The sequence below is a fragment of the Miscanthus floridulus genome, chromosome 7 (assembly GCF_019320115.1).
Source record: "Miscanthus floridulus cultivar M001 chromosome 7, ASM1932011v1, whole genome shotgun sequence".
Lineage (NCBI taxonomy): Eukaryota > Viridiplantae > Streptophyta > Magnoliopsida > Poales > Poaceae > Miscanthus > Miscanthus floridulus.
The window spans coordinates 345,582-365,618 of record NC_089586.1 but is presented as its reverse complement, the minus strand read 5'-3'; the positions used below and the strand labels follow the sequence as shown (position 1 = coordinate 365,618).

Sequence of the window (20,037 nt, the reverse complement as noted above, 5' to 3'; positions counted from 1 at the left end):
TCTCGCTGACACTTTCACTTGGGGTAAAGAGAGCACATGTGACAAGTACTACAAACGGTCCTGAGTTCTGAACAAATTGCCCGCTTAAGCTTATCAGCCAAAATCAACCCTATTTTTTTAGCTATGGAAACAGTGTTTTTCTCTCACAACAAATCAAACCTACAAATCAGCCGCAGCAGCAATAAGTCATGCCAAACTGGACAATTTCTTCAAATCATGAACAAAACAATGTGAAAAATCAATACTTTGGATACTAGTAATATTTTACAAGTTCCGGGTAGGTCTTTTACATGGCCAAAAACCAACTTGAATCCTTGTAAGATTTGGGACTCAAGTAGTGGTGAATACAAATCCTTTGCAAAGAAACAGGGAACTTCCTGTAAATCAAACCAATGGCACCACGCTTTGAATCATATATTGCTACCAGCGTCTTGATTTCAGCAACCAAAGCATCTTCCATGGTTATATGACACCTGATCAGTGATTACTCACATTTAGCATCAGAAACAACCTGTTTAATCTCTTATTGCCATGAGATGGTGATACAGATCTATCTACAACTACTAACCTCAGAATCACCAGCAAAATTGCAGATCGATAAGTAAAAACTATGGGAGCACAATATTGCATGGTCTACTAGGCAACTGATTCAATGTGATTCTCACTGTCATCCTCCTTGAGACACTCCATAGGTAGCTTGAAGCTCAAACAAAACATAGCCTGCAACAAATGTCAAACATAAAAGTGAATCCCCAAAATAATCAATGCCATCCTTCTGAAACTAAAAACAACTCAACTTGCATTAGCTCGTTGGTCATATCCACGTATTTCTCTACTGTCCTCAGACGAGAAAAGGTATTTTTCAGTAGGCTCGCCTACACAGAATAAGAATCCCCAATGTTTGCCAACTGCCCCAGATTTCACTGGAAACCAGCAAAAATTAGCTGGTTTAAACATTTCAGGTAGAGAGTTTATTATATATCAGTATCAGTCATTGCTGCAAAGTTACTGTTACCAGGGGCACAACTGGAATCGACAGCATAGAAAAACTTTTGAAAACGTTGATACCAGTTTCAGCCCCAGAGAAAGATCATGTTCTAAAATCTATTTTACTCCCTTCAGGCCTTCACCATGGAAACAACTGCCACTGTTTGTGAATACCATTCAATACGAGGAAATTTGGTACCGATTTTGAGCCTTACATTTAGTCCAAGGCCCAAATTTTGGGGCACGGTCAACTCTTATGTTCAATGAAACAGAAAAGTGTGTACCTAGTCTTGTTGACAAGTACACTGAATAAAAACATTACATACCTTGTTTGGTGCAACATCACGAACCCTATGGAATATTGGTTCTGCTATCTTAGCATTTAATTTATTCTGTGCTTCCTGCATAAAGGAAAAATGCTTTTGTTAAAATGAAAGCAGTACTATCTCACAGCTGATAGTACATACAGATACAGGTGGCATATAATGACAGTCATGATACGATCAATTAAATAACATCTAAGTAATAATCAAATAGCAGTGGACTTACAGAGAGTATTGATTCTTCAGATTCACTTGAACGGATGAAACAATAACAGTGTATCCAAGGTAGTGGGCCTGTCCAGTATTTCTTTTGGATGAGACCATCAAAACAATCTGCACAAAGGTCCATATATCATGAACCAAAACTCTGAGCAATTGTAGCTAATACATAATGACAACTGAATGTAGAAAATATTTTTCCAAACAATGACTACATATTTGCTAACTGTAGGCAGAACTCAACTTATTTAATGTAGAAAAGAAAATCCTGACACCAGAGTACCAACCAAAGCTTCTAGTTGCTAATGGGCAAAGCATTTGATGGATGCTGATGCGAGTAAGGAATACAGAATGCAGTTCTCCAAGAATAAGAGTTTGCCTCAAGTGCACTAACCTGATTGTAGACTAGTCATTTAACACCGACTTGCAAGGTCTCAGAAGTTTTTTATTCAAAAGCATAGGAAATGTCTATATGACTGATATGCTGCTGCTCCCTGCCCCTCACCGATCGGAGGTTGTACGTGTGGACGATCGGTGGGCGTGGTTTGAAGGGTGATCGGCGGCGAGGAGCCAGCGATCGCGAGAGGAGGAAGAAGAGGTGGCGGCGCTACAGTACCGTCGCTACAGTGACGCGGTACTGTTCACGGAAAGAGAGAAAGGCGGCTAGGGTTTCTCCCGGCTCCCTGAGGAAGCCGGAAACAATAATTGTTTCTGCTTGCCATCTCAATAATGTTTACAAGTATTTATATGTCTCTTAACTAAAATAGGAAATATTCTAATAATATGGCAATCAAGATAAATATGGGCTTTTAGGGTCCTAGCCACTAGCGGGCTTTCGGCGTGAATAGCCCACGCCGGTCATAACATCTCTCCCCGCCTCGGCAAACAGCTCGTCCTCGAGCTGCACATCCGGGTAGAGAGTCTTGAAGTCGTCCAGGTGCTCCCAGGTGGCGTCGTCCTCCGGAAGTCCTTGCCACTTGACGAGGATGCGCCACACGCCGCGACGGAGCTGGGCGCGCAGAACCTGCGCAGGGGCTGGCAGCAGCCGCCCGTCCTGAACCGGTGGCAGCACGGCCGGTGTTGATGGTGGTGAGCCGGCGTAATTGTAAGGCTTTAACAGCCCCACATGGAAAACGTCATGCAGGCGCGCGTCCGCGGGGAGTCGGAGACGATAAGCCACCTGCCCGATGCGCTCGACGATCTGGAACGGCCCGGCGTAGCGTGGGCGCAACTTGCCCTTGGACGGCGAGGCAAGCGCATGGGTGGTTCGGTGGAGAAGTCGGAGCAGCACCCATGCGCCCACGTCGAACTCCACCTCGCGATGGTGCGCATCGTAGTGGCGCTTGGCGTACTGCTGGGCCTGAAGAAGACGCTCGCGAACCTCCGCCAGGAACGTGTCGCGGTCCCGCAGCATGGCGTCCACCGCCTCTGTCTGGGCCGCCCCGGCGTGGTGTGGCAGGAGGGGTGGCGGGGGTCGGCCGTACACAACCTCGAACGGCGACGCTCGGAGCGCCGTGTGGTACGAGGTGTTGTAGCAGTACTCCGCCCAGGAGAGCCAGTCGACCCACGAGCGAGGCCGATCACCCGTCGCACAGCGCAAATACATCGCGATGATCTTGTTGACGACCTCGGACTGGCCGTCCGTCTGGGGGTGAAAGGCCGTACTGAGCCGCTGCTTGACACCTGCACATTTAAAGAGATCGCGCCAGAGGTTGCTGGTGAAGACCGGGTCGCGATCGCTGACGATGGAGCTGGGAAAACCGTGCAGGCGCACGATCCCGTCAAAGAAGGCACGGGCGACGGAGGCGGCGGTGTAGGGGTGGCTGAGCGCGATGAAGTGGGCGTACTTCGAGAAGCGGTCCACCACCGTCAGGACCACAGACTTGCCGTGCACCTTCGGCAGCCCCTCAATGAAGTCCATGGAGATATCAGCCCAGACCTGCGACGGAACGTCCAAGGGCTGAAGGAGGCCAGCCGGCTGTGTGGTCGGCGTCTTGTTCCGCTGGCACACGTCGCAGGAGCGGACGAAGTCGTGCACCAGCTGGCGGTCGCCGGGGATGTAGAAATCCGCGCGGAGGCGCACAAGGGTTTTCTAGACCCCCTCGTGTCCAGCCGAGTGGGCCAGGTGCACCACCTGGTGGCGCAAGTCGTCGGTTGCAGGCACGTAGATGCGTTTGCCGTGGAGGAGGAAACCGTCGGCGGCTGCCCACGGCTCGCCCAGAGACGCAGCCTCCAGCTGCTGCAGCAGGTCGCGCGCGACCGGGTCAGCCGCGGTGGCGTGGCGGATGTCGGCGTAGAGGTCGAAGGAGGGCCCCGAGAGGGCACAAAGCGCCGCAGTCTCCTCGTCGCGGCGGGACAGCGCGTCGGCCGCCGAGTTGAGCCGCCCGGGCGGTACTCGACGGTGAAATCGAACCCGAACAGCTTGCTGAGCCACTGGTGCTGAGGCACGGTGGACAGCCGCTGATCCAAGAGGAACTTCAGGCTGTAGTGGTCGGTGCGTACGAGGAACCGACGCCCCCACAAGTACGGGCGCCAGTGCCGGACGGCTTGCACCAGCCCGATGAGCTCACGCTCATAGGCCGTCAGCTTGACATGGCGGCCGACGAAGGGTCGACTGAAGAAGGCCAGGGGTCCCCCCCCCTGGTGTAGAACGGCGCCAAAGCCGGTGCTGGACGCGTCGCAGTCGACCACGAACTGGCGCTCGAAGTCGGGCATCTGTAGAACCGGCGCCGACGAGAGCGCCCGCTTCAGGGCAGCGAAGGCCTCATCCGCCTCCACCGTCCAAACGAAAGCATCCTTCCGCAGGAGACGTGTGAGTGGTGCCGCGATGGAGCCGAAGTCACGGATGAACTTCCTGTAGTAGCCGGCGAGGCCCAGGAAGCCACGCACCCCACGCGGAGAGCGCGGTAGCGGCCACGAGGCGACCGCGGCCACCTTGTCGCTGTCCATGGCGACGCCGTCGGCGCTGATGACGTGGCCGAGGTAGGCGACGGAGAGGGACCCGAAAGAGCACTTGGACCTCTTCAGGTGTTAGTCGCTGAATTCTCACTCTTGGTAGTAGGAGAAGTCTTACTCTCATCGAGAGAGGATGACACTAGGAGTTGGGGCAATTTTCTTGTCTATTTCTCACACAAGCTCACACAAATGCCATGCCAACCCAAGGGGTTGGGGTTACATATTTATAGGCTGCTAGCCAGCCAAGCATATGCCAAGATGCTAGTCTAAGATGCTAGTCTAAGATGCTAATATGCTGTCCTAGCTAAGATGCTGTCCTCTAGTCTAAGATGCTGTCCTCTAGTCTAAGATGCTGTCCTAAAAACAGAAAAACAGCCACAAGGACCATGACCATGTGAGCATCATAGCCCCACAAAGACCAGCCACACATGAGACTTATCCATCATTCTCCCCCTAAGTCTTGTGCGTCGTCTTGTGGGAGAGTTGAACCATCCCGGTCCTGGAGCAGAGCTCAAGGAACTTGATCCTCCCAAGGGGCTTGGTGAGCAGGTCCGCAAGCTGGTCCTTGGTGTTGATGTAGCTCGCCTTGATGCTCCCTTCCTCCAAACAGCTTCGGATGAAGTGGTACCTCACCCGGATGTGCTTGCTGCGTTCGTGGAACACGGGGTTCTTTGCCAGGGCCAGAGCGGACTTGCTGTCCACCCTGAGCTCCACCGCTCTAGTGTCTCTGCCGAGGAGATCACCAAGCAGTCGAGCGAGCCAGAGCGCCTGAGTCGAAGCGGTGGAGGCCGCTATGTACTCGGCCTCGCAGCTGGACAGGGCCACCACCTGCTGCTTGACCGACTGCCAGCTAACGAGGCACTTGCCGAGGAAGAAGAGGATCCCGCTCGTGCTCTTGCTGGTGTCGATGTCGCCGGCGTGGTCGCTGTCGCTGTACCCGACGAAGTGTGCCGCCCCAGGGCACCTCGGGTAGTAGAGGCCGTGGTCGAGAGTCCCCGCAACGTAGCGGATGATCCTCTTCACAGCCTGCTGGTGCTCCGTCGTCGGTCGCTGCATGAACCGACTAACGTAGCCGACGGAGAATGCCAAGTCCGGCCGTGTGTGGGCGAGGTAGCGAAGGCTCCCCACAAGACGCCGGTACTGTGTAGCGTCCACCTCCTCCGTCGTGCTGTCGCGGCTCAGCTTCAGCCTCTCCTCCATCGGAGTGAGAGCTGGGTTGCAGTCGGTGAGCCCAGCTAGCTCAACGACGCGCTTGGCGTAGGCGGTCTGTCGAAGCGTGATCCCAGAGTCATCCTGGTGTACCTCGATTCCCAGGTAGAAGGAGAGAGGCCCCAGGTCACTCATCTGGAAGGTGGCCTTCATCTCTTCCTTGAATGCCGCCACCTCCGCATCCTTGGTGCCGGTGATCACCAAGTCGTCGACGTAGACACCCACCAACAGGGCATTACCTCCATTGCCCCGTCGGTAGATGGCCGCCTCGTGCGGGCTTTGCTCGAAGCCCATCCCCTTTAGCGTGGAATCCAGCTTGGCATTCCACGCCCTCGGTGCCTGCCGCAAGCCATAGAGGGCCTTGCGCAGGCGGAGCACCTTGCCCTCCTTGCCGGGGATCGCAAATCCCGGCGGCTGGTGCACGTAGACCTCCTCCTTCAAGTCGCCGTTAAGGAACGCCGACTTGACGTCCATGTGGTGAACACGCCAGCCCTCCTGGGCAGCTAGCGCAAGGAGGAGTCGCACGGACTCCATCCGTGCCACGGGAGCAAAGGCGTCGTCGAAGTCGACCCCCTCCTGCTGCACGAAACCTCGTGCCACCAAGCGAGCCTTGTGCTTGACGATGGCACCGGCTTCATCCCTCTTCAGCTTGTACACCCACTTAAGGGTGATCGCGCGATGACCACGAGGAAGGTCAGCAAGCTCCCAGGTGCGGTTCTTCTCAACCGCATCCATCTCCAACTGCATCGCGGCGCGCCATGCCGCGTGTCTCTCGGCCTCTGCGAATGACCGAGGCTCGCCGTCGTCACACGCAAGGTGCAACTGCGCCTCCAGGTCCTCCAGGTCGTGAGGCACCAGTCCCGGCACCGGCTGGTCGCCGAGAAGGTTCTCCACCGTACGGTACCGCAACGGCTCACCGTCGTGGTACGCGTCGACGCGCTCCTCGTCGTGAGAGAGCGGAGTAGCGAGCTCAACCGGGCCGTGCTCGACACGAGCTGGTGGTGGAGTAGACGTGCCCGGAGTGGTGCCTGTCAGTGCTGGAGTGCGTGGCGTTGCCGGCTGTGGTGGAGCCGACGAAGAGCTCATCGCAGCCGAGGTCCTGGCTGGAGAGCGTGGTGCTGTCGGAGTAGCAGGTGCCGGGGTCGGTGGAGGCTCGGAGACTGGGGTAGACGCGCTCGCCGAAGAAGAACTGCCTACTCCCCCAGTTCCCTCGAAGTGGACGTACTCGACAGTGAAGTCGTCGTACGTCGGAGCTGAGCCGTCGTCCACTGCCTTGTCCCACGCCCATCCTCGCCCTTCGTCGAACACAACGTCGCGCGCCGTGCGCACACGCTGTGTCTTCGGGTCGAGGATGCGGTAGGCCTTCGAGCCCTCCGCGTAGCCGATGAACACTCCCGGAGTGCTCCTGTCGTCGAGCTTGCTGATGTGGCCAAGCTCCTTGGCGAATGCGAGGCAGCCGAAGACCCGCAAGTGGGAGACCGCCGGCTTGCGCCCATGCCAAGCCTCGTACGGCGTCCTGCCGTCGAGCGCCTTGGTAGGCGAGCGGTTGAGGATGTAGACGGCCGTCACCACCGCCTCTCCCCAGAAGATAGCCGGCATCCCCCTCTGCTTGAGGAGGGCCCGAGCCATCCCCACAACCATCTGGTTGCGCCGCTCGACGACGCCGTTCTGCTGCGGGCTGTACGGCGCGGAGTAGTGGCGCTGAATGCCCTCGTCAGCGCAGTACGACGCGAATTCAGCCGCCGTGAATTCGCCGCCGTTGTCGGTGCGCAGCACGCGCAGCTTGCGGCCGCACTCCGCCTCCGCAGCAGCCTGCGCGCGTCTGATGGCGTCCGCAGCCTCTCCCTTGCTGCCGAGGACCATCACCCACATGTAGCGGGAGAGGTCGTCGACGAGCAGCAGGAAGTAGCGTCGTCCTCCCGGTGTGGCCGGTGTCACCGGGCCACACAAGTCCCCGTGCACGAGCTCGAGCCTCTCCTTGGCTCGAAAGCTCGCCCGCTGGGGAAAGGGGAGTCGCCTCTGCTTCGTCAACACGCAGACGTCGCAGAGCTGCTCCACATGGTCGAGGCACGGCAGGCCTCGCACCATCTCCGTGGCACTGAGCCGCTTCAGGGCCTCAAAGTGAAGGTGCCCGAAACGCTCGTGCCACTGCCACGCCTCGTCGTCCCGACGAGCAGCGAGACAGAGGGGTTGTGCCACCTGCACGTTAAGGACGTAGAGTCGATTTGCGCTTCTGGATACCTTGGCAAGAAGGCGACGACGACGATCCCAAATCCTCATGACTCCGTCCTCAACCACCACGCGCGAACCGTTCTCATCCAGCTGTCCCAAGCTGATGATGGAGTTCCTCAACGCGGGGATGTAGTAGACTCCGGTGAGCAGCCTGTGCTCACCAGACACGGCGGTGAAGATGATGGAGCCGACGCCCTTGATCTCCACGCCGGAGGCATCCCCAAACTTGACGGAGCCTCGGACGCTAGAGTCAAGCTCGGTGAAGAACTCCCGTCGACCGGTCATGTGATGGGTGGCGCCGGTGTCGAGGCACCACCCGTCAGTCTTGTCGTTGCCGGAGCTGTCGCCGAGGAGGGCGTGTGCTTTTGGCTCGTCAAGGTGGAGGAGAGCCGCTGCGGCCGGTGCCGCTGGAGGTAGCTCGATGCTGGCATGTGCCATGAACAGAGCCGGCTCCTCCTCCTCCGCCTGTGCGACGTGGGCCTGGCCGCGTCGTGGCTGTCGACAGTCCTTGGCCCAATGGCCAAGCTGGCCGCAGTTGCGGCAGGCGTCGTCTCGTGCCGGCTTGTGCCTGCCGACGGCGCCGCCCTGGGCGCCTCCGCGGGCATCACCCTCGGCACGTCCTCGCGCCCCGGCCTGGGCGTCTCTGCGCGCCTTACGTGGCTTGCCACGCTTGCGGCCGCCTGTCGCGGAAGAAGGCTCCCCCTTCCTCCGGTCACCCTGGCTGGCAAGCCACTGCTCCCGAGTGAGAAGGAGCTTCCCGCCAGTGGTGATGGGCCCTGAGAGGGACTGTGGCTCATCACTATCGACGACCTTGAGGCGACCTATCGCCTCCTCGATCGACATCGTGGAGAGATCCAGCAGCGACTCGATCGAGCGAGCCATCTGCTTGTACTTCTCGGGGACGCAGCGGAAGAGCTTTTCGACAGCTCTCTCCTCGCCGTAGGTGTCGTCGCCGAACTGCACCATCTTCTGCAACAGAGTGTTGAGACGGAGAGCAAAGTCATCAACGTCCTCACCTGGCTTGAAAGCCAGGTTCTCCCACTCCTTGCGAAGTGCCTGCAGTGTGGACTTGCGGGCGCGGTCGCTGCCGATGCGTGCCGCAGCGATGGCGTCCCAAGCCTCCTTGGCAGTCCGCTTGCTGGTAAGCGAGAACTGCATCTCGGGCGGGACTGCAGCGATGAGAGCATCCAGCGCCCGTCGATCTAGGTCGTAGTCGACGTCGCCGTACCGGACTGCCTCCCACATGTGCCGCACCTGGAGCTTTACCCTCATCACCGCAGCCCACTCGACGTAGTTGGTCTTGGTGAGGGTAGGCCTCCCACCGCCGGGACCGACGTCCCTGACAACAGCCTGGAGCCCGTGGTAACCACGGTACCGATCCGGGGAGAGAGAGCCACGCTGCCTGTGAAGGCCGCGCTCTCCATCGACCCGTCGGTACCGATCCGGGGAGAGAGAGCCACGCTGCCTGTGAAGGCCGCGCTCTCCATCGACCCGTCCGCCACCGTTGCCGTGCGCGCCTCCTCCAGGAGCGCCACCGCCGTGCGCGCCTCCTCCAGGAGCGCCGCCAGCGCGTCCGCGCCTGTCTGGGCTGCCGCCACGCTCGTGGACGTGCGCGGCTGTCCACTGCGCCGCCCGCGCTCGCGCTGCCTCCCTCTCTAGCAGCTCGAGGTCCGCGTCGGCGGTGTCGTCAGCGGAAATGGAGCTGCCGATGCTGCCGCGCAGAGCCTCGACCTCCGCCGCCGCCGCACGCGCTGCATTCGCCGCCGCCGCTGCTTCCGCCTCCGCTCTGGCTGCTGCCAGCTCCGCCGCTGCTAGCCTCGACGCCCTTGCCACCGCCGCAGCGGTCTCTGCCGCCGCTCGCTCGCGTTCCTCTGCCGCGGCAAGTTCGGCCTCCTGCCGACGCCGCGTGCTCGAGGCGACCGAGCGCTGAGACTGCCCTGCGGACATGACGCGCTACCGGGGGGCTGCTGCGTGGGGAGAGGGCTGCTTCAGACGAGCTGGGAGAGGAGTGAACAGGAGCGGCCGGAGGAGCTGCTGCTGCCAACAGATGGGGCTGTTGTGGGGCTGGGAGAGAAGATGAGCAAGAGATGCTCAGGCTACAGGATAATACGGCTCTGATACCAGTTGTTAGTCGCTGAATTCTCACTCTTGGTAGTAGGAGAAGTCTTACTCTCATCGAGAGAGGATGACACTAGGAGTTGGGGCAATTTTCTTGTCTATTTCTCACACAAGCTCACACAAATGCCATGCCAACCCAAGGGGTTGGGGTTACATATTTATAGGCTGCTAGCCAGCCAAGCATATGCCAAGATGCTAGTCTAAGATGCTAGTCTAAGATGCTAATATGCTGTCCTAGCTAAGATGCTGTCCTCTAGTCTAAGATGCTGTCCTCTAAGATGCTGTCCTCTAGTCTAAGATGATGTCCTAAAAACAGAAAAACAGCCACAAGGACCATGACCATGTGAGCATCATAGCCCCACAAAGACCAGCCACACATGAGACTTATCCATCATCAGGAAGAGGCCGTGGGCTCGTAGGGCGGTGAAGACGAGGCCGACATGCTGCAGGTGCTCAGACCACGACGTGCTGTAGATCAAAATGTTGTCGAAGAAAACCAGCACGAACCTGCGGAGGAAGGGGCGGAGCACATCGTTCATCAACGCCTGAAATGTCGCAGGGGCGTTGGAGAGCCCAAACGGCATCACCAGGAACTCGAAGTGGCCGTGGTGGGTGCGGAACGCCGTCTTCTCGATGTCCGCCGGGTGCATGCGCACCTGGTGGTACCCCGAGCGGAGGTCGAGCTTGGTGAAGTACTTGGCCCCGTGGAGCTCGTCGAGGAGCTCGTCAACCACCGGGATCGGGAACTTGTCCTTGGACGTACGGTCGTTGAGCGCGCGGTAGTCGATGCAGAAGCGCCACGACCCATCCGCCTTCTTGACGAGGAGCACGGGTGCCGAGAACGGCGAAGTACTGGGGCGGATGATGCCCTGCTCCAGCATGGCGGCGCACTGCCGCTCGAGCTCGTCCTTCTGCAACTGAGGGTACCGGTACGGCCGCACTGCCACCGGCGCGGTCCCGGGCAGCAGATGTCGACGGGCACGTCGCGTGCGATGCCTTCACAGGGCACGCGCTCGCCGTTGGCCACCGTAACGCGAAGCTGGTCGCCCCCCTGAGGAGCGAGACCAAGGCGCCGCATGGCTGCGCCCTGGAGGAAAGTGTGGGTGGATCCGGTGTCCAGGAGGGCGAGGAGGCGCTCGCCCTTGATCGTCACGGGCAGGAGCATAGTGTGGAACGTCCTGATGCCTGCAAGAGCGTGTACAGAAACCACAAGAGCGTGAGCGTGAGCATCCGCTGCAGCGGCGGCTTCTTCGAGCAAGGCCGCGGCCGCGTCGGCGGCGGCGCCCTCCACGTCGTCGTTGAGGAAGTCGTCCGCCTCCAGGAAGAACAGGCGGGGGCACACGTGCCCATGCACGTACTGCTCGTCGCAGTTGTAGCAAAGGCCTTGACGACGGCGTTCCTGCATCTCGGCCGGCGAGAGGCGACGGTACTGCCGCACGGGTGCCACCGGGGCTGCAGCGCCCGGTGCTGCAGCGGCTGCGGCGGGCGGCGCAAGCAGCGCTGGTGCGCCAGCCGGGGCCCCGGACACAGCAGCCCCCTGTTGGCGTGGGGGAAAAGCTGGCCGCGGGGGAGGGCGGGCGCCGCGCTGCGGAGGGGGTGCTGCCGCGGCCAGAGCCCGTGTTTCAAAGGCGCGGGCGAGGAACATGGCCGTCTGGAGGTCGGTCGGGGCGCGCATCGCGACGTCGACCCGAATGTGTTCTGGGAGGCCGCCGACGAAGAGCTCCGCCTTTTGGCGCGTGGAGATGTCCCTGGAGTGCGCCAGCAACGTCTGGAAGCGGTCCGCAAACTCCTGGACCGTGGAGTGGAAGGGAAGGCGTCCCAACTCGGCCAACCGCGAGCCGTATATAGGCGGTCCGAAACGAACACGGCAAAGTTCCTTGAAGCGCTCCCAGGACGGCATGCCCTCGTCCAACAGGAGGGCGTAGTACCATGTCTGAGCGGCGTCGGTGAGGTGGTAGGAGGCCATCCACGTCCGCTGCTCCACCGGAGTGCGCTGGCCCCAGAAGAATTGTTCACAGTGTGTGAGCCAATTCAGCGGGTCGACCGAGCCGTCGTACGTCGCGAAGTCGATCTTGTAGGTCCGAGGCTGGAAAGGCGTCTCGCCGAACGTCACGGGAGCGGCAGCCGAGGGCGCCCCGCCGAGCGGTGGAGCTGCAGCCGGCGCGGAACAGAAGGTGGAGCCGTGGAAGATTGGGCCGTCAACGCCGCCATAGAGCGTTCCCGACGCCGGAACGCCCCCATGGCCGAAGCCCGCTGTGGTGGGAGGGGTCGAATGGACCGACGGTCGCCCTGGCGCGGAGTAGACCGGCGGCGCGATGTCGGTGAGCCACGGCGGAAGCGGGGACGGCGAGTGGGGAAACTGGATCTCCTGGATGGGAACGCTGTCGTGGGAAGCCGCCGTTGCTGGCGCGGTGTTGTGCGCTGTGCTGTCCTGCGGCATCCCGTAGGTGTAGACGGCGCCCGAGGCGGGCGAAAACAGCTGCTGTGGCCCTGGCGGCTGCTGCGGTTTGGGCGCCGGCGGAAGCTGCGGCTGCGGGTGAGTCGGCGCCCCGCCTGGCTGCGGTCCCAAGAGGAATGTGTGGACGCCGGCCATCATCCTGCCGAGGTCGACGACGGCCACGGTGAGCTGCTCGTTGGTCATCACCCCCACGGCGGAGGAGGAAGCCCTGGCGGCCAGCGGCAACGATCCCGCGGGCGGAGACGTTGCGGTCAGCGCCAGCGATCCCGCGGGCAGAGATGATGGCGGCATCGGTGCGGACGGGATCGGCACGGACACGTTGGGGTCCGGCGGCGGCGCTGTTGAAGCGGGCAGCGGCAGCGACATCGGATCGAAGGTGGCTGATACCAGGTTGATATGCTGCTGCTCCCTGCCCCTCACCGATCGGAGGTTGTACGTGTGGACGATCGGTGGGTGTGGTTTGAAGGGTGATCGGCGGCGAGGAGCCAGCGATCGCGAGAGGAGGAAGAAGAGGTGGCGGCGCTACAGTACCGTCGCTACAGTGACGCGGTACTGTTCACAGAAAGAGAGAAAGGCGGCTAGGGTTTCTCCCGGCTCCCTGAGGAAGCCGGAAACAATAATTGTTTCTGCTTGCCATCTCAATAATGTTTACAAGTATTTATATGTCTCTTAACTAAAATAGGAAATATTCTAATAAATATTCTAATAATATGGCAATCAAGATAAATATGGGCTTTTAGGGTCCTAGCCACTAGCGGGCTTTCGGCGTGAATAGCCCACGCCGGTCATAACAATGACACTTGGAGAAGACAGGAAATTCAATTAAAGATCGTGAGCAATAAGCAGAAAAGAGGGGCCAGCCAGCCAATGTCATAAATGGGTATTGCTAACCAATAGAGCTTCTATAACATGCTATAAAAAGCCAACAGTCACAATGTGATGCTATATTTAATGTATATCAGAAAAAACCAATGGAGACGATAAAACATTACCAAGGAACTGCAGAGCAGAAGCAGGTAGATTCATCAGTACATGATCAAAGTGTTCCCATGGCTTGGATGGTGGTGGCCCTGGTCCTCTCACTCTCTTGTTGTTTCGTCTTTTTGTTTGATTAGCATCTCCATCTTGGCAATCAGGTTCACCTGTGGGAGACAAGTAGGAAATTTTAGTTTAGTTAGAAATCTGGCACAGCGCACACTCATACAGAAGTTTCATGAAAATAAGGGTGTGATTGGTTTCTCGCATTAGGCTTAGCTTGCATTAGACCTTATGCAGCACAACCTAAGACAGCATAAATCTATACAATATCTTGGTGTTTGGTTGTCCTGCATAGGCAAGCTGCGTTTGGTCAGATTGTGTTTGGTTAATTACATTGTATTGCATGTTGTCATCTCCATGTTCTAGTAGAGGCGGGGGAAGTGAGAAGATTTCATTTTTGAGTGCCCCATCGGCTTGTGCAAATCTGCATTGCATATTACGACCAAATCTCACGTACTAGCCAAACATGGGTGAACTGTACTGCACAAGCCTGAATACAGGCTAATGCAGGCACTAAACAGTCCCTAAGCTTTTTTGGTAAACGCAAAATTTCGAACTTGAAGCATATAGTAGACTTCTTGCAAGTTTACTACTTACTAAAGACACTGCAGAATACACAGCATAGTTACCTTCTGAAGTTTGTTGTCGCTTTTTGACAGTAGTGCTTGCCAAAGAGGATTCATTAGCACCTTTTTGACTGCCCTCACGAACATCTAGAAAAGAGTTGAGGAAACAGTAAAGTAAGTGTGTGAAGGACCACAAAAAATCAGTATGCAGGGGAGAATAGGAATCTCATAAAAAAGAGGGCACCATTATGATTTCCATTTGAAGATGAATTTTCATTACCAGGGACCCCTTCTTTAGGATAGGATTCATCAGTGGCAACTTGAGAGTCTGATCCAGTTTCCAAACCAGGCACAGTCATCAAATTTTGCATGAACACTCTAGCATCCATATTGTAGGCGAATATATAGTCATCAACCTTGTTAATCTTTGCATTAGTTCTTAGATAATGAACACTATCTGGATTCAAGTCATTTGCATACACAACACATCCTTTCTGAGCAGCCGGGATTGAAAACGGACCTATACCAGCAAACATGTCACATATAACGTCTCCTTTCTTGAACAGGGAAACTAATCTGATATGCTCATGCTCGAGTCTTGAATTCCAGTAGACCAAACCATAATCAAGTCTGAATGTTGCACCATATTGTTTAACTTCAGTAACCATATCATTTTTCCCTGCTAAGATCTCAAACTTTGGGACTCTAAATTCATTTGTTATTGTCCCCACTTTATTCACCACGGTCTGAATCCTTGGATAATTTTTCTGTGCATAGATATGACGCAAATGCTTAGTGAATTATAAAGCAAGCATTCTGCAGCATGTTTTATGATGTTTTCAGATATTCTGATCATCTAAGCAATAAAACAACAAAGATGGGCAGCAGTAATTTCATGTATGTTCATGAGATACAGAGATTATCTAATGTTTTTATTGTTAACTGCTCACAGTGTTAACTCATTTAATACTGCTTTCATGTCATTGCAAGGTCCCAACCAACCAGCATTGAAGAGCAAGATAAATTGACAACATTTCCAAATCTGTACGAGACGATCTACAGAGCTTGCAAGTTTGGTTATGAACCTCTTTTGGGGCCATTTTTATGCAAAATTTATATGGGTTCTGCATGCACGGTGTTGAGAATCAGAGAGTCAAAGAATGTATGAAGTGAGGCAGTGAGCAAGTTATTAAGAAAGAGAAGGGCATAGAAGTGTGCTTACATCATAGATAACCTTTCCTATGACATTTTTATATGCTAGCAAGTCATCAGATATGTTCAGATGAGCAACATGACCTGCACAGACATCAAACAAAAAATATTTAAAGAGATGACAACAAAATGGAAGAAAGTATCATCAAGTTTAGTATACTTAACAATTGTCTCATACGAAGAGGGTACCTCCACTCCAGCAGGAAGGATTTGCTTCAAAATGTGATCTGTCACAAATAAAGAAATTGATCAAACCCATAATATTAAGAAATTAAAAAAGATTATACTGGTTTTGTCAGCTCAAAGCTTGCAAAACGAAAGGGAAAGACGAACGCCAGTGACAATGAACAGGCAATAATGGGCGAATTGCGACCCCCATTTTATTTTAGTACACAAGACTTTGAACTTTATGCACAATTTATAAAAGAACAAAGAATGTGGAAAGTGATATGTGTACCACAAAGTAGCGCTATACCAAAGCATAACAGAAATCAGATTATAAAGAAAAGATCTTAGACTGACCTGCACTCCAGTACGAATAACCAAGGGTCAATGTATAAGGTACAACATCAACATTGCATAGTTGCTTCAATGAATCAAGCGCCTGCTGCGGCATGTCAGATAAATCTACACAACAAATACCATGGACATAAACATAAGCAATCTTCTGCTAGAGGCAAGAGAAAATGCCAACATTAACATGGGTAAGTCATTATCCTTTGATACCAAGAGACTAATCAGGACAGAGAAGATTATGTTACACGGGAGTCAAGATTTCCAAAGCCACAGGAACATTTCAAATAGCCTTAAGGCTTAATGAAGTAATGGGCTAATGGCATGTCAGGCTATCCCAACATGATTTGGTGACTTTGGCACTGCAATGTTTGCTCAGTTCATAGAGTAAAACTATGCAATTGACATGTTCCATCCCAAGAGTAACATACCGGGCTTCTGAATCTTTTCAGACAGTATGACGAGCCGGTTCTTGTCGCCCTCGGGATCCTCAACTACAGACTTAACCCGTGGCTTGTCCAGCAGATAACTGAAATCGCAGATGAGAAGGGGGAAAAACGAGCCCCCAACTAATCGTTAAACACAACGGATATACTATGGCTAATTTATCCGTTCGTTTTTCCTGTTCCTACTAGATTAATTGGATTGGACCCTGGAACAAGGGAGAAGCGTTACCCGGAGCGAAGGAGGCGGGTGACTGTGGAGGCGAGCTCACGGGGAATGCGGAGCGCCCAGAGCTCTAGCCGCTGCTCGAACTTGCTCTCATCCAGCTTCTCCATAGGCACGAGGCGAGCCGCGGGCAAGGCCGCTGGCGCTCGAGCACAAGAGGAGGGAGAGGGAGGCGCGGAGGCCAGCGAGCCGGAGGACAGATCGAGAAGCTGACGGAGGCGCCGGAGCCGGCGAGCCGGAGGACGAAGCCCGAGAAGAGGAGGGAGGGGCGGGGGGCGGTGAGGAAGAGCGAGGCACAAGGGCCGGCGAGGAGGAGGGAGGCGCGAGCGGACGGAGGAGAATCGCAGCGAGAAGAAGCTGGGCGCAAAGCGGGCAGCTTGGAGCCGTTTGTTCGCTTCTTTCCACCAGAATCTGTCCATCCTTTCCGCCTCTCTTTCTCTAGCAGGAGGTTTCTAGGGTTTCGGCCGTCGGGGAATCAGGAAACGCGTGGTGGTGGACGACGCGTGGGCCGGAGTCTGTGGTTAACGGGCCAGGTTCGTGTGCGGCCCTGCCAGGTCCGGAGCATCTCCAAAAAATACCCAATATTTTCTTAAAAAAAACATAAAATGTTATATAACTCATAAAAATATATTGAAAGAGAAAAAATATGCTACCTCCAAAAGTTTCTAATAATTTACTTCTAAAATATAGAAGACAATTTTACATCAGGAATTCTATACTGTTTCTAAATTATCCTAACCACCTTTATATATTCTTTCTCTCTTGTATATTTGCATCATGAACCTTTTCCTACTCTTTATTCTTTCCATGTCTTTTCACCTTTAGATTGGCCGACAAACATGCGCGACTCGAAAAAGCATAACTTTATGGGGAATAGGCGACTTTTATCAAGTTCTACGAGATTAAGAGGATGGATTATGAGTTGTTGGAGAGTGTTTTTTTCTCATCTTACTAAAAATCAATGATTAAAAAGCGATTTAGGAACTCGAGATGCGAGAGATTGGCCAAAATTTAGCAGCCAAATTCCATATTTAGCCATTATGTAAAATAGACAATTTCTAAAAAAAACAAGGACTACACAACAGCCTAGCTATTTTTAGTCTTTTATATTGAAATCTTGCCATGCCATGTACCTGCCATGCAAATCTGAACCATATTCCCGGTGGATTCGCGCGCCAAATAATTGCATGCGTGGGCGGGCACTGATGTGGCAAGCAATTTTGGCGAACGGCGAGCCAAGCTGGTTTGGTTTCTTTGGTCATGGCAAGAACTACTGATTTGAAATGAAATTCAACTATTTATATAATTCTTAGGAAGATATTAACTATTATAAACTAATGTTCGTGAATAACGTGGCACGCTGATGTGGATAACTAAATGTATATTAGTGGATAATGTTTCTCGCTGATGTAGATATCATAATTACTTGTGCTTTAATTGTAAGTGACAGTGGACTGTTGAGGTGGACACCTTGTATGTAAGAAAAATTGCTTGTGAGGTTTGGCTTTATAAAAGTATAGGATAGCCCGTTTACTATTTTACAGAATAAGATAGCAAAACTGTAAGAGCTTAAGTTTTGTAGTAAAAATTCTAAAAATAGCCCACATCACAAGTATAGCACGTCCGTTGGACTTGCTCTCACATACCAATTCACGAGTCTCGCGACTCACGACCACGTGCTTTCGCGAGAATATGTGAATGTGCGTATCTTATCATGTGTTGTTCTTTTTTTCGACGGATAAATTTCATGCATTCCTACCGGCTCTACCCCTTATTCCAATAAAAAATCAACCAAACACTCAAAAAAATCAACCAAAAGTATGTTGTATGACTCTAGTGTGGTTCCTCTGTCCAGAAAAGGGCACCACTATGAAGTTTGTTCTTATCAAACTTTTTTAAGTTTGACTAGATTACAAAAATATTAGTAATATTTGTATCTCTAAATAAATTTATTATCAAAATATATTCAATAATGTATCTAATAATATTAATTATGCATCATAAATATTAATATTTTTATATATTTTTGTCAGAGTCAAAGATACTTGAATTCTCGGAAATTGCTAATATTTATAAGTGTCAATAGATATTAATTTATTTATTTAACTTAAGGGTTATGGATGGATTGCTTAGTATTACTATTACTAAGCTTTGGATACATGTACATGTTTCGTTTGTGTCGTTCTTATTATCCAGCTTGCAAGCTAATCCAGCCAACTCCAGCTCAAATGTGAATCGAGCTAAGCTGGCCTTCTGACTTGTTAAGATGAGGCATGCGAAACCGATTTATTATCTAGTCCTATGTGTGTCTGACATGTCTGTTTTTGAGAAACAACAAACAAGTGAAAATGGTAGGCCACAATGCACCGTGATGAGGATGTTTAGAAGTGTTCATGAGGAGATTAAGAACTTTAGAATGAAATGAAGATTGACAAGAGTCAAGCGCAATAAGGACAAATTCAAGATCTCGAGTGAGGACTTAGGGTGTTTGGATATCCCGGATTAAACATGAGTCCCTGTCACGTTGGATGTTTAAACACTAATTTTGAGTATTAAACATAGACTAATTACAAAACTAATTACACAGATAGAGACTAATTTACGTAATGCATGATTTGACAATATGATGCTACAGTAACTTATGCTAGTGATGGATTAATTAGGCTTAATAGGTTCGTCTCGCAAATTAGTCTCTATCGGTTTAATTAGTTTATAATTAGTTCATGCTTAGACCCTGAATTCAAACACCCCTAAAAGGATTAAGATGCCTAAAAGGAGGTGAATTGGACTAATTCTAAATTCTTTGCAATAATTAAGCCCTACATTTAGCCCACTTCACCCCTTGTGCCTAGAATGTGTTTCTATTGTTCTACCGTACAAAAATTTTGCACCTTATGTTCCAATTCTACTCTAGCATGACAATTCTAGGAATGTAAAGACATGAAATGAATTGCTCAAATATAAATGCTTAAAGTAAAGAGAGGGAAAAGAATGCGGTGATGTTTTTTCAAGGTATCGGAGAGTCATCACTCCCCACTAGTCTTCGTTGGAGCACCCGCGCAAGTGTGTAGCTCTCCCTTGATCCGTGCAAAGATCAAGTGCTCTCTATGAGCTGATTCTTTGACACTCCATCGTGAAGAATCGCTTACAACCGCTCATAACTTAACTTAGGTCATCCACAAGCTCCGTAGAATGATCACCACGCTCCTAATCACCATCGAGCCGTCTAGGTGACGGCGATCACCAAGAGTAACAAGCACAAACTCTCATTTGACCACGACAAGCCTAATGAGAAGGGTGGATGCACACTTGCTACTCTCTATGCACTAATGAGGTCCTTAATCTTGGATTCTCAAATCTCAATCACCCAACTAGGCTCTTGCTCTCTCTTGCACTCCAAAGGTGTTTCTCAACTGAACAAATGGATAAGAGACCTCCTATGGATGAGTGCAGTAAGTATTTATACCCTCTCATTCAAAACATAATGTTTGGAGGCTGAGTCAGCACTCTATGGGGTGACCGAACGCTCTGGTCAGGG

The 20,037-nt window shown here is 53.0% G+C and overlaps 1 protein-coding gene and 1 long non-coding RNA gene across 4 annotated transcripts; one reads left to right on the top strand and one right to left on the bottom strand.

The window, feature by feature from the left end:
* Positions 1-217: 217 nt before the first annotated feature.
* On the bottom strand, positions 218-17,119 carry LOC136466365 (tRNA (guanine(37)-N1)-methyltransferase-like). Of its 3 annotated transcripts, XR_010761313.1 has the most exons (12): positions 16,506-17,118; positions 16,262-16,359; positions 15,840-15,944; positions 15,483-15,544; positions 15,328-15,402; positions 14,350-14,872; positions 14,169-14,252; positions 13,494-13,643; positions 1,537-1,643; positions 1,314-1,388; positions 569-720; positions 218-473 (listed from the first exon to the last, which is right to left on the bottom strand). XR_010761313.1 is itself a non-coding variant. In XM_066464726.1 (11 exons), the coding sequence occupies exons 1-11, from the start codon at positions 16,916-16,918 to the stop codon at positions 637-639; spliced, it is 1,776 nt and encodes a 591-aa protein (XP_066320823.1). In that variant the 5' UTR covers positions 16,919-17,119; the 3' UTR covers positions 218-636. The 3 variants fall into 3 exon arrangements, 2 of the variants coding, with proteins under 2 accessions (XP_066320823.1, XP_066320824.1); XM_066464726.1 differs by having other exon boundaries at positions 218-720; positions 16,506-17,119; XM_066464727.1 differs by having other exon boundaries at positions 218-720; positions 14,386-14,872.
* Positions 14,769-15,474, top strand: LOC136466367 (uncharacterized). Its single transcript, XR_010761314.1, has 2 exons — positions 14,769-15,002; positions 15,096-15,474. It is a non-coding gene; the product is annotated as an uncharacterized lncRNA (long non-coding RNA).
* Positions 17,120-20,037: the final 2,918 nt, after the last annotated feature.

What these genes read in the sequence shown, in the direction of transcription:
- LOC136466365 (XM_066464726.1), bottom strand. Translation starts at nt 16,918, where the DNA reads ATGGACAGATTCTGGTGGAAAGAAGCGAACAAACGGCTCCAAGCTGCC. An exon ending in CCTCTTCGTATGAGACAATT is followed by an intron (nt 15,403 to 15,482) that starts GTTAAGTATACT and finishes GATGTCTGTGCA; the next exon opens with GGTCATGTTGCTCATCTGAA. An exon ending in TAGGAAAGGTTATCTATGAT is followed by an intron (nt 14,873 to 15,327) that starts GTAAGCACACTT and finishes ATCTATGCACAG; the next exon opens with AAAAATTATCCAAGGATTCA.